This window comes from Talpa occidentalis, unplaced genomic scaffold, assembly GCF_014898055.3.
Source record: "Talpa occidentalis isolate TD23 unplaced genomic scaffold, MPIMG_talOcc4v2.1 talOcc4.11, whole genome shotgun sequence".
NCBI classification, from domain to species: domain Eukaryota; kingdom Metazoa; phylum Chordata; class Mammalia; order Eulipotyphla; family Talpidae; genus Talpa; species Talpa occidentalis.
This window is the reverse complement of record NW_023601104.1, coordinates 81,666,929-81,680,575: the sequence shown is the minus strand read 5'-3', so window position 1 is coordinate 81,680,575 and position 13,647 is coordinate 81,666,929. Positions and strand designations below refer to the sequence as shown.

General features: G+C 37.2%; 1 protein-coding gene across 3 annotated transcripts in view; it reads right to left on the bottom strand.

Moving 5' to 3' along the window:
* Positions 1-13,647, bottom strand: part of GALC (galactosylceramidase) — a 40,650-nt gene that overhangs the window by 15,851 nt on the left and 11,152 nt on the right. For all 3 annotated transcript variants that reach the window (XR_008550437.1, XM_037503749.2, XM_054691820.1), the window contains exons 5-10: positions 12,950-13,089; positions 11,287-11,325; positions 8,495-8,625; positions 6,173-6,328; positions 3,250-3,374; positions 280-407 (exon numbers count right to left, since the gene is read on the bottom strand). Coding sequence is in view for 2 of the 3 variants with exons in the window: in XM_037503749.2 (XP_037359646.1) it covers positions 280-407; positions 3,250-3,374; positions 6,173-6,328; positions 8,495-8,625; positions 11,287-11,325; positions 12,950-13,089 (719 nt within the window). In the remaining variant the exon portion in view is untranslated. The remainder of the gene's footprint in view (positions 1-279; positions 408-3,249; positions 3,375-6,172; positions 6,329-8,494; positions 8,626-11,286; positions 11,326-12,949; positions 13,090-13,647) is intronic.

The following is a 13,647-nucleotide window of genomic DNA, read 5'->3' as shown; positions in this document are numbered from 1 at the left end:
TACTTACTACTCATCACTGAATTGCATCCACATACATTTGTACAACTCAACTCTTTTCTTTTTCTCCTGTTAATCTGTCTTCTGTCAATTTAATTTGTAGGATCCCATGTGCTGAATCCAAGAGAGTATAGAAAACTGTTTCCTCATCCCATATGTGTTACTTACTATATGTCAATTATATTTCAGGAAAGCTAGTTAAAAAAAAAATGTTCTGTTGTATTTCATGCTTTCTCCCAATGCTGACAAAGTGAGTTACCCAATAAAACAACAAAGATTTACCATAGTTTCAATGATGATGGTGAGGTTACCTAAGCCATCAGTCAGAGCTACATAGCTTCCTCCTTTCTCTAAATGGCCAACTGTTTTCAGGTAATACCAACCTGGTTGAGTAAACTGAGTAGTATGAGCTATTAAAAAAAAAAAACAGAATAAAATAAGATTAAAATGGTGATAACAGGCTTTCTTTAAAAAAAATTGTCTACTGATTTGAGTATGATGGAGTTTAACAAACTACTTTCTATTTCAGAGGAAAATCCCATGTTTCAACTTTTGAAAAATTAGTCTAGTTAAATGGTATTACTGCGAAACTTAGAATACCTATTAAAATAAATGGAGCACACTGTAAGCTCATAAATACAAAATCTTTATTTTTCCCGAGAATATATAAAATTATCCCCTCTCAACCTTTGTTCATTTCTATTTAATTAAATCTAACATAACTATAAAAAATAAGGTTAAAACATCATAAGGGATTTCAAAAGTGCATCTTTATGGCTTCAAAAAAGTTTACTTCCACAATAGATACCTATTGGCCCCCTCTACAGCTGGTCCTGAAAATGTCTTGAGCAATATTCCAGGTTCCCCAGTCGACCATCTTCCAAAAAAACAGTGACAAAATTTAAAGAGCACTTTAGTTCATTTAGATAATGTGGGTCCAACAATTTCAACACTTAAGGGGTTAAACAATAAGGACATACACGTCCAAATTAACTTTTCCATGCTTTCAGAAAAACAAATTAAGGAATTTAGAATAATGTCATGATTATAGAGCTAATATCGTAACTACAAATCTGATAAAAACACCACAATTAAAAATGAAAATCACCAATATGAAGGTTTAAAGTCAAAATGAAGTCACTTTCAATTTACAGTTTTCCTATGAAAGCATACTTTAGAAGAAATCAATTTTTTAAGATAGCAGTTACGATGTTAAAACAAAATGGTCATATATATTTTAGCAAAACAAAATTGTAGAAAGAAGTCAAATATTCACCAAATGGATTTTTTTATTTAATTATATTATTAGTGTGGTCACACCACTTAATGAAAAGTGGTATCAACCATCAACATCCCTTGTGACAGATGAATGATACCGTGAAAAAAAAAAAAGTCTAGTGTTTACGAGGAAAGGAAGGCATTGCCCACACACTTGCCCACATATCTGTTCATCACCTTCAAACTATTATTAGTGGGCCTCCCCAGTGGCGCAGTGGTTGAGCGCTGGGCTGCAAAGCTGCCCGCAGCCTCTGCAGTGCCAGTTCGATCCCTGGCCACCGGCGAGGATCTCACATGGCGCGAAGACCTCTCCGGCAGCGCCTGCTGCTCCCCTCAGCAGTGTCTTCTGTCTGTCTGCCTGCTCTGCTCCCCACTCTGGATCTTGTGAATTCTCTCACCCTCCCACGCTTCTGACTGTACCCAGTGTTTGTATAAATAAATAAATAAATCTTAAAAAAAAAACAAAAAAACTATTATTAGTGTGGTCACACCACTTCATGAAAAGTGGTATCAACCATCAACATCCCTTGTGACAGATGAATGATACTGTAAAGAAAGAAAAGTCTAGTGATTCCAAGAAAAGGAAGGCATCCCACACACATCCTTCATCACCTTCAAACTATTTTGTAACTCTTTATAAGTTTTTGGTAACTGACAGATATGCAAATTATGTCTGTGTGGTAAGAATTTCAATGATTTCCTCTTTTCCCTGCTGTGGTAAACCCAGTCTGTCTCCATTTGCGAATTACCTCAAATTGCCTTACTCCAAATAAATCTGTACTCGAATCCTGACTTTTCCTTTGAATTGATTGGTACATCTGCCTTGCCACTTCCTATTGAAGGACAGATCACCCCAAGATGTGTCACTTTGGCATGTGGATTATTTGAGCTAAGGTCAATTGAGGTCCTGCAGGCTCATGAGAAACTTTATCATTCTCTTAACTATCTAATTAACATTCATTCTGGAATGAAAACTGGGGTCTTACCAAGAATTAGGATTGTTACCGAAAATAATTGTCCTACCAGAGAAACCTATCTACATAGCAGGAAAAACATGTCATTACAGAGCACTTGATCATGAGTCACCTGCTTCTTGTCCTGTGATCCCTCTCATTTCTACCCCATTCTTTAGATATACATCTCCATTTTGCCACTGGCTTTGGAATCCTTATTTCTGTCAATTCCACAAAGGTATTTATTCAATTTTGTTTTTTCCTCCAAATCTATCTGATGTTAATTTGATTATCCAACCAGTTCAAAAACTCAGAGGGGTAGGGAGACATTTTCCCTCCTCCCAAAAGATGAGTAACATACAATCTTTAATGGGCTCATCGTTTTTTGTGTATGATAGTCATGGTTTTATCTTTTTTCAAATTATCTTTAACAACACTCATCAATAGATATAGAGGAGAACCTATGATATTTCATATAACTTTTACATTTACTTATCCATTTAAAAACTCAATGAATACATTTATTAATCACCTAAAATCTGTTAATCATCTACTTTTGATTTTCAGCACATTATTCTATAAGCAATAAAACTGATATGAATGTAAAAGTATATAATGTCTCTCACACTAATTTTAATTAGCATAATTAAATTTTATTAGCATAAAATAAAGTATTATAATATGTAATTATTTAAATACTAATATTTAATTTGTTTCTGCCTCCAGACAGCAATCCTTTTCTCTCCCCCTTTTCCCTTTCTTTTAGAAGAGTCTGATCTCAAAATAATGAAGAATGGAATACAGAAAGTACTCTAGTCAACTGAAGAGATTCTTACAAAAATACTTATGGCAACTCTTGCTTCAAAAAGATTTAAAATTAAAATTAAAATACTTAAAATTTAGGAACACACATACATGCACAAGGGCACGCACACACGGTTTGTGTAATTCCCTTTACGTATTTTCTGCCTTGTCTCTGAGAGAGGAATTTAGGGAGTAAGAGATGGAATTGGAGCCATACCTGATACCCAGATGGGAGACTCCACCACGTAGTGCCCGCTCCACGGCTCCTGGGCGGTCATCAGTCCACATCGCCCATAGGGCAGCTGTTCGTAGTAACTAGCCACCAAATTCCAAGCAATCGTGCTACAAGATTGTTTGAGAAAAGAGAAACACCAAAAACCGCTTGTTATAAAAATATAAATATATAGAAACCTGGAATAAAAAGACCTTGTCAGAGTTCATATACATCTATGCCAATGACCACCCAAAACAAGAAAATATAAGTTGCCTAAATTCACTCATAATTTTGAAAATTCTGGGGTTGGATGCATCTAAATGTTTTTAATGGTGAGTTACATAGCAAAGAAATAAAAAGGTATTTCTACTAAAAAATGGTGTAGCCAGGAGACCAAGCAAATCATGCCCTACCAGTACCAGACATCATAAAGTTGAGTGAAGTCAAATTAAGGCTCTATCCATACCTGCTTTCCTCTGACAGTCAGGCTTCTTAATGTGCCAGTTTGATTGCACAACTTTATGAACTGGCCTCTAAGCTACTGCAAAGCTTTACAACTGAGAACTCTTCGCCTCAGACAGCCTGGGTTCAAATCATGGCTCAACCACGGAACCTATCAGGACCTCAGTTTCTGCATCTGTAAAATGAGGGTAATTATTGTACCCTGCTCATGTGATGGTTGTGAGGATGAAGTGTGCTGACATGTATGAAGAGTACAGAATAAGTCTGGGCTGTCATGCTGCTAAGATTCTGCTTCTTCTACAAGTACTAACTGGATCAACTTGCTGCTCTATATTTTGGTCCCTTCTTTCAGATGGTACTGAACCCTAAGATTACCACACTAAGATTGGAGTTCTCAAGAAAAATCCCAGGGCAAAGCAAAAGTTGTGGTACTGGTACCCTGGTATTGCTGGGCTCCTCACAACAACAACAACAACAACAAAAAAAAAAAAAAAAAAAAAAAAAAAACACAAAAACAGAATTTACCCACGAATTTCTCTTATCAAGTCCTCATCCATTATAAAATGAGACTGACAGTCTTAATGAAAGCCTCCATTTCTGTCAACACAAAGCAGTTTCAATTCCAAAAATCCTAATCCTCCCTTACTACTGGTGAAAGTGTTAAATTTCATGATTATACCCATGGATTGGAAGATGCCTGATGTCTTTTCTGGCTAATGATAGAAGTAAAAATTGGGATGAACTCTCTGGAGAGCATTCTAGAGCATATCCAAGCCTTTAAACTAAACCCAGATAGTCCATTTCTAAGAGTACACCCTAAGGAATAATTGTAAATGCTTAAAGGTTGATCATTTAATCATAAATGCTTAAATGATCAAAATACAATTGATCATTTTAGTTTGTTTAAAGTTATCATTAAAATAGACACAACTTTCACTTCTAGGAAGAAGAAAGCATCCAAAGAGGTGGACTATGTTTCACCACGAGTGTTTCCTCCACTTGCATGGCCTCAGAACCAGCAGGGCACTGACTAGACAGACAGAGGTCAGAAGCCTTCCCTTCCTGAGGGATCCTCAACCAAGTAAGTCTGGGCAGCAATATGGAATCAGTGTAATAGGTGCTTAGGACAAGGCAAATCTGGGCAATTCTGTTTTATGTAACAGAATATACAGAAGAATTAAAAATAATGTAGTAAAAGTAAATTTGAGAAAAAGTTCATAATGTTAAATGGAAAGCAGGGGCCTCCCTATTGGTGCAAGGGGTTAAGCACCGCACTATGAAGCAATGGGCAGCCTCTGCAGCAGAGTTTAATCCCTAGGGAACAGCCCACATGGCGCATCAGACCTCTCCAGTCTGGCAGGCTACTCCCCTCAGCAGTGTGTTTCAGTAGATCCACCTGCTCTATTCCCCACTCTGTCTCTGGTGAATCCTCTCAATCACCCCCTGCACCTCTGGCCTGCACCCAAACTCTTGTATGCATAAATAATCTTTAAAAATAAAAATTAAAAATGAATGGAAAGCAGCTCATGTGCTACACATTATATAGTTTAGTGTCAATTCTGTACTAAAATTTTATACATATAAAATGAACGGGAGGCCATTTATCAAAAGTACTAAGGACCTTTACTCCTGGATGGTAAGATTATGGGTGATTTTGTTGCCATCTTTGTACTTATATACACTTACTAAATTATATACACTTATATACACTTACTAAATTATATGCATCTTTCTTAATACCCAATTAAGTTATTAGAACAAAACTCCTTGGAGATGTATCTTTTCTTTCCAAAACAAGGAAGAAAAAAAACAAGAGATGTAAAAAAGTATTTGGCTCTCATTAACATCACAAAAGCATGTGCTGCCTTGCTTTGTTCTATTTACCATTGTTTCAGAAAACTAATTTGAATCTAATTACAATTAGAGCTCCTCAAAGCATTTAAGAAATGCTTCCTTGGGAAATAAAAAGAGTTACATTCTCCCTTAAGAAACTCTGTTTGGTAAACAGACAATCACATACAAATTAAGTGATGATATGACACAGCAGTCAGGCAGACTGAGAAGTGAACCATCCAAAAGACAACTTGCCTGGTCTTTTCAAAAAGGTCACAGTCATAAGAAATGAGGAAGGACTCTATCCTAGACTATGGGGCCTTATGGTAAAATATTGAAGGGTCATAATGTCTGAAATTTACTCTATAATTATTTATTAACATGTATGGCTTGTCAAAAATCACAGAACTGGATGGCCTTTACTATCAAATAATCAAATCTCAATAAGTGATTTTATTCAATACAGACTAAATGATAGAAAAATAGAGCTTAAGTATAGATGAAGCTAATAAAGCAAATTATTTACAATCATTGAATCTAGGTTGTGAGAAATTTAGTGTACTTTTTTCTACTTAATGTGTTTTCTGATATTTTTCAAAATAAAAACCTTGAGAAATTTTTAGTAACGTACGAAGTCATGTAGCCATTGATATAATTCTGATTCAATATTCGACCCCAGCAGCCTGCACCCACATCACTATTTACAGTGCTAAAATCTTCAGAAGACCAAAGCTTCTTCTTAGTCAACCTCGCATCCTTTACTGAACGGGTCCCAGGATAATGAGCTCTAAAAAAGAAAGAATGAGAGAAATGGGAAAATGTCAGAATGTGGCTTGTTGAGTGAATAAAACGCACGTCTTCTCCAAGATTTTCCATCTTAATAATGGGCAATGTCCAGCTAGATGACAGCCTCACTGTGAGCATCTGTTCCTATCCTGTGTCTCAGGATGTCCTTAAAATGAGGTAAACCTGTAACACACGCAGGATGGAAGGGAGCTCATTAATAGACAAGAAATTTATGTGTATCAGGCCTCCCTGGTGGCGCAAAGGTTTGAGCAGAGCACTGTGAAGCTGTCTGCAGCCTCTGCAGCAAGAGTTCGATCCCTGGCCAGGGAGCTACTCACATGGCGCAGCAGACCTCTCCTGTCTCACCTGCTGCTCCCCTCAGCAGTGTATTTCAGTCTGCCTGTTCTGTCCCCTACTCTGTCTCTGGTGGATCCTCTCACCCCCACCCTCACCCTTGCACCTCTGGCATGTGCCCCGGTTCTTGTATGCATAAATAAATAAATCTTTAAAAAAAAAAAAAAAGAAATTTCTGTGTGTCAAATGTCCTTCAAGTACAAAGGCCACAGAAAACAGTAATAAACTTTAGCACTTTCTGAGAAATAGAGTCGATATTAGGCTTCTGACACCCAAGATACTAAAGGAGAAATTCCAGCAGTAGACTTCAAGGTGAGCATGAACATGCTTCGTGGTGCAGCCAGACTAAAAGAAAGCAATTAAACAGTACCTAAATATCAAATGTTCTAGAAATGTATAATATTGTTGACTCAAAATAGCAGATGGGAGAAAGTAAAATCTAAACTGAGTTTGCAAGCTGGTGGGAGTTTAAGGTTACAACTTGACAAATGAAGAGAGTAGAAGCTTTAACTAATCTAAGATTACAAAGATTAAGAAATTCTGATAATTAAAATTCCATCATAGGAGCAAGAAGGGAAGGAACATGAGGTTGTGAAATAATTTAGTAAGCTAACAGACAATATCTAAATAGAGAGGGAACTAAAAATACTAGTAAAAAAGCAATTTCTCAACTTCAGCATTGCTGAGTGTTTTTTAAGATTTTATTTATTTACTTTGCATAGAAGGACTGGGGTGTAGGCCAGTGGTGGAGGTGGGTGAAGAGGTAGAGGTGAAAGGATTCACCAGAAACAGAGTCGGGACAGAACAGGCAGATCTACTGAAATACACTGCTAAGGGGAGCAGCAGGCAAGACAGCAGAGGTCTGCTGTGCCATGTGGGTAGCTCCCTGGCTGGGGATTGAATGCAGACTGTAGTGGTGGTTGTGCTAGGCCAACATGTGGTTGTTCTAGGCCACCAGGGAGACCCAGCACTGCTGATATTTAACTGACTTTCTTTGTGGTGGGCAAGTCATCTTATGCATCGGAGGATCTTTAGAAGCATCCCCAGCCACCACCCATCAGACACCAGTAGCATCTACACTAGTGATAACATTTTTTCCTGACATTGTAAAATGTCCTCTAGAAGACAAAATTATTCTCAGCTGAGAACAACTGGTTTAAAGGTGTCAATATAAATATAATAAATGGAACCAAAAACCAAACTTTGGTAAAGAACAAAAAAGACAAGTCCTTTAAAAGAGCAAAAGAAACAAATCACATAGGAAAGACTTTGATATGTATATTTTATAATATTGTAAGTCATTAGATAACAAAAGGTAATACAGAAAACAAAACCTTCAGTTACATGAATAAATATGAGTTTGCTCACTCGTTAAAATATGCTTTTTTAAAACAGCTAAAAAAGAAAAATCTATGTTATATGCAAGAGACATAAAACAAAAATGCCTCTGAAAGTAGGAGCAAAGACATAGCAGACAAATACAAATGAAAGGAAAGCGTGGGTCTCTAGCTTAGTCACATGCAAAGCAAAATTCAATCCGAAATCATCATATGAGTGAAAGAACGACATTTTGTAATTTTGTTACAAACCATGAGGAAAATGAAACTTGAATGCTCAGGTACCAAATAAAACAGCAACAACATTCATATAGCAGAACCTGCATGAGAATGAAAGGAGAAACAAAAAGAAACTAACACTTTGATAACCTTTGATAGTTCAAGGGAACAAAATAATTAGGACACAGAATATCTGCAGTAGGGTAGGTAACATCCACTTCTGTTTCAGTTTCTGAAGTGAACACGTGCTTCCTTACCCTATGACATCCACCACCTCAAAGAGCTCGGGGTCGAGCAGCATAGAAGCAGAGATGGGCTCCCAGAGATTATCACTTGCTATGATTTTCACTTGGTAGAGACCTTGATAGTTCAGCATTCTTCTTAACACCTTCCAGTGGGACAAAGAGAACAGCGAGAAGGCCACACATCAGTCCTCCAATCTTGAGTTGCATCACCCTGAAACTTATCCCTGTTCTTACAGAGAGGAAGAACAGCCACTTCGCCAAATTTTCATTTATCACTGCGAACATATTTAGTTTCCCAGTGCTATTCCTAGACCATCGCCTCTATGATGGCTTACTTTTTAATAATGAATTATGCAAATCACACTCCCAGGTACTCACCTCTGTTCGCTGTTTTATAAATAAGTTTCCATCCCAAAATCAGTATAAATTTCAGTAATCTTTGAGCAAAATTTTATCTAATATATTTTCAAATGATTTTGTTGTGGAATCCTTTGGGGGGAAATCCCCACCCCCCAAAACAAAGCATGGGTGGAAACCTGGTTTATAAGATAAATGAAAAGGAGGCTGTTAACGCCGAAGTGAGTGAGGGCCCCCAGAGTCACACACCCATTTCCATGCACCACCCTCAGCTCCCACATGGGATTTTCCATACACAATTTAAAAGTCACATCACTGAAAACAGAGTAAGTGACAAACACAGCATAAACAGCAAAAATAAACAACAGCCCTGCCATCTTTACATAAATCACTCACTTGTAGTGTATTCGTTTCTACTATTAAAGATAAATTCTTGTTATTTCCAGGGGCCATCTTACTTTACTGTATGGAATATGGTCATTAAACTTATCAAACCCAAATACCTACATTCATGTGCCCATCACTGAACTCTTCCAACAGGCATTTTAGCAAACAGAATACAGATTCCAGTAAAATGCTGCAACAAATAATGGCAAATACAAACTAGACCTTTTCATTTCCTGAGCTGTTTTACTGCAGGTAAACTAAAGATCAAGCGAAAAAGAAATGTATATGGTACTGCTTAAAATACTGTAAGTCAGAACAGCAATCAGTTTTTCAAACCAAGTAAGTCAAATTAGAACACAGTGGAATCCAGTATCAGACACTTAGTTATAAAAGAATAAAATAAAACCATTTAGTTGCAAGTTTAAAAGGAAAGGGAAACCAGATTCTAGTATTTCTCCTTCAAATGAAACGAGGCCAACTAGAGAGGCTAAAGTATAACCACAAGGAAAGGAAAAAAAAAACAAAGCTGTGAAATGTCAAGACTCAGCAGATAAAATATTCAGACTTTCCACTATTAAGACCCTGCAGTGGCCCCGCCCCTGATCATAGGGTGTGCCTCACACCTGCACCCCATCCCCGATCACAGGGTTTGCCACACACCTGCACAGCATGGCCTCTGCTCTGCCCTCTCACTGCCCTCAGCAGACCCACACTCATGGCAGTCACGACTTCTACTACCAAACCTTGTGCTTCAAACTGGCTCCACTGTCCCTCTCTTGTAGCCACCCAACCCTGCCCCCGGCACTCTTGACCACTCTACTGCCAAAGCCTGCAGGCTGGAGCTGACTTTGAGTTACCTGGCTCTGGTTGCGTTCAGCTACTTCCACTGTGCCATTACCCCAGGGCACATAGCCTCATCCTGGCTCAGTTGCCCCCACTTTTCCTCCCTTCTTGCACCACTTTCACCCCTGGCTCTGCCCCCAAATCTCTTCACTGCTCAATCTTCACTTCTTTGTGGTGTTCTGCTCCTGCTTTAGGAATTGGGGTTTCCCATGTATCCGTCTTGAAGATTCTTAACTACCTGCCCCTCTTCTAACAGTCTTCCCTGACACCCTGGCACAGGGTGCCTCTGCGCCTTCTGACATGTGCAAAATGATATTCTGCTACAGAAATTATGACTGATATTTTCATTGTCCATAATGGCCTCTAGAGACCCCAAATGTGGCCTCCTTTTGGGCAGAAACAGTACTTTTTACAACTCATATGCTAAGCAAGTGCACAAATGCCTAACAAACTAGGCACTCAGTAAGTGTTTGCTGACTGGATGGATGAGTAAAGAAATAAAAGAAATTTAGTGCACATATCTGCTGAAAAACATAAACTCAATTTAGAGGAAAAAAATTTTAAATGAAACACAATATCAACACAAACTATATTTCTTAGCAATAAGACACAAAATGAGACAAAAAAAGTGAACTAAGGGGCTATATGCACCTGAAAAGGGAAACTATTATCTCCCAATGACAGAAGTTGTTCTCAATTTTTCCCTTCTGAAAAATAGCAGTAAAAGTATTTTCCCCATAAAAGAGGTGGCAATAATGCAGGTAAATATTTAGGAAAAAGGACTAAAAAAAAACACACCTTGCAAATAGTAGTTGCTACCTACTTGCTGATCATGAGTGGAAACATATACCACCCTCCAATATAACAGACATGCCAAAGGAGAAGGTGAAACTACATACTAGAAGCTTTCACAAAAGACAGTGAAGGAATAAAGCAACATTTCCTAAAGTCTTCAAAGATTAATTTTCACATAACTATTTATGATTATCATAATTCCACAAATTTTAACACGACTTCAGAAAATGGTAAGTCAGGACTTATAAGGAATTAGATACAGTTTAATATATTATTAAGATGTTGCTTGAATTTATGTCACAACTAGCAAAATAATTAACTTTGCTGTAAAAAATAAGGCAGTCAGACCACTAATTTCCATGGAACCATAAAGGAATTATTCACTAAGAACTTACAGAGCAATAGTTTAAATTTGTACAGACCTTGATATAACTGATGTCAAATGTCCTCTCATTCCAAATCTGCAGAAGAAAAAGTCAAGAAGTCTGAATTGGAAGTTTTTAAGTGTCAGAAAGTTGGCATTATCTTTAAGATGCCATTTCTCTCATCATCTTTCATATCATCTGAAAAGCCATTTTTCTTACTTTATGGAACATCCTGTTATGGGATTTATAGATATTAGACAACATAACTTTTAATGAATGTATAATTCATTAAATTAATGTATTAATTAATTAATTAATTAAATTAATGAATGTATAATTCATTAATACATTCATTTTAATGAATGTGTAACTTATAATGAATGTATAATTTTTAGAAATCTTAAAGAATTCGTGGGTACTTTTCTAACAATCATTTATTCCAGAGGTTTTTTTAGAAACAGAATATTCATTCAATCCTTCAACAAATACTGACACATGTGTGGGGAACTAGCCAGACCTTGGAGATCAGATAGACCTGGGTTGTTGTAGTTAAGTCTCACAAGATCCCCCAAGCACCTGAAAAGCAGATACTGATAAGTACACTGTACAGAAGTAATTCTTCTAGCACTCACAGCCTCTCAACCATGAGCCACACCACAAAAGCAAACTCTCAATGAAGATAAGAGACCTGCACACAACTGTCTTCAACTTAGAACCAGAAAGCATGAAATTTGAGAGTTGAAAGAGAACTTCTATGACTTGATTTTGCAGTTGAGATAACTGTAACTATAGGGCTGTAACTCTTTCTATTCCAGTGGATACTGGAAAGAATTTCTTATCAATCAGTTCTCCACCGGAGCATGTGATTAGCACAAGTCTAAAAGAGATGTGACTCACCCATTAATTACATGAAACATTTTCAGCATGACTTTACCACAACAGAATGCTATTCAACATAAACCTACATTTGGTCTCACTGTGGGTTAGAAATATGCTAACGTTATAAAGTTCTAGTATAAGAATACCCTCATATAAGAAAGTTTTCAAGTACATGCTAACATTCAATTATAATTTGGAGGATAACAAAAAACATCCACATTCTAGCTTCTGGTATCATCCAGCCACTGACTCATCACCACGTCCTATACCGTCCTGTGATACTGCAGTTTATCTGCTCCAGTTTCTATCGAACTCCTCAAAAGTGCATTAATCTTGTTATCCCAGAAAATAATGTTACAGTGTGTACAACACAGTTGGACTAAATAACTGCTTGCCGATTCTATGAAAACTTTTAAAAAACAGTTTTCACAAATGGCCTATTTTTAAGACGCTGAAGTTCACGGAGACACTGTGGGTGCGAGTCTCTGTGGGGTACAGTGCAGACTGAGGTGCCCCTCCAGCCTACAAATAGACCAGCTAGAAAGACAACAGACCATATTTTACACTTTTAAAATATTAAAAGGTGTCAAATAATAGTTTAGGGCAAGGGCAAGTGAATATGAAATATACATTTTGTACAGTTTTCAAAAGTGGGGAGAAACTAGATGGGCAAAGTGGAGGACTAGAAGGTTACATGTAGTTAATTTATCATCAGACACCAACAGAATGAATCATTTTCGTGGTACAAAATGTTAGCCAACAAAGTACTGCAGAATCAAATTATTTTTAAAAGTTACAAGTTAACTCCAGGAATTTTTCATGCTTTATGTATATTACTAACCCCAATATAATCAATGTCCAAATCATGATAATTCTTGGCACCCACAATCCAGGTCACAATATAGTAGGCAGTCAGCTGAAGATTCACGTAAGGCCAGTTGAAACCTTTCCCCAGCCATCCAGGGAAAGACCATGGTAACCCTGCAGAAAGGAAGAGGCAGAGCTGGGAGGGGTATAAAGTGCTGACACTGTTAGAGACTAGCAAAGTAAGCCAAAAGAACACAGGCTAAGCAAAAAGTCAATATGGATCAAACTAAAGGCAAGATTATATACCAGACACAATTCTCAGCCTGTGTATACCATGATTCCCCACCGACCCTAAAGTCAGGTTCTAAATGTTCTTTCAAGAAGAAAAAACAAACAAAAGAAACAAACTACAACCAAGAAAAAAACAAAAAACAAAAAACCCACCTCTCTGAAAGATGCTTAGCAACAGAACGAAATTAAGACAATTTAATGTAAATCTCCACCACTTGCTATAGGGATGTTTGATAATTCAATTCTGTTGTCTGAGGTCAAATCAAAGCATGCTGCCAGGCTTATGCCAATTACCCTAATAAATAATACTGACTCCTCATTCATTAGCACATTTTATTACAACTAAAGGTTACTTAAAAAATTAGGTAATCAAATTTAACAAAGTTAGTTTGTCTTCCTATCAATATACATGCCAATGATTCAATAAGAAAGTACATCTGT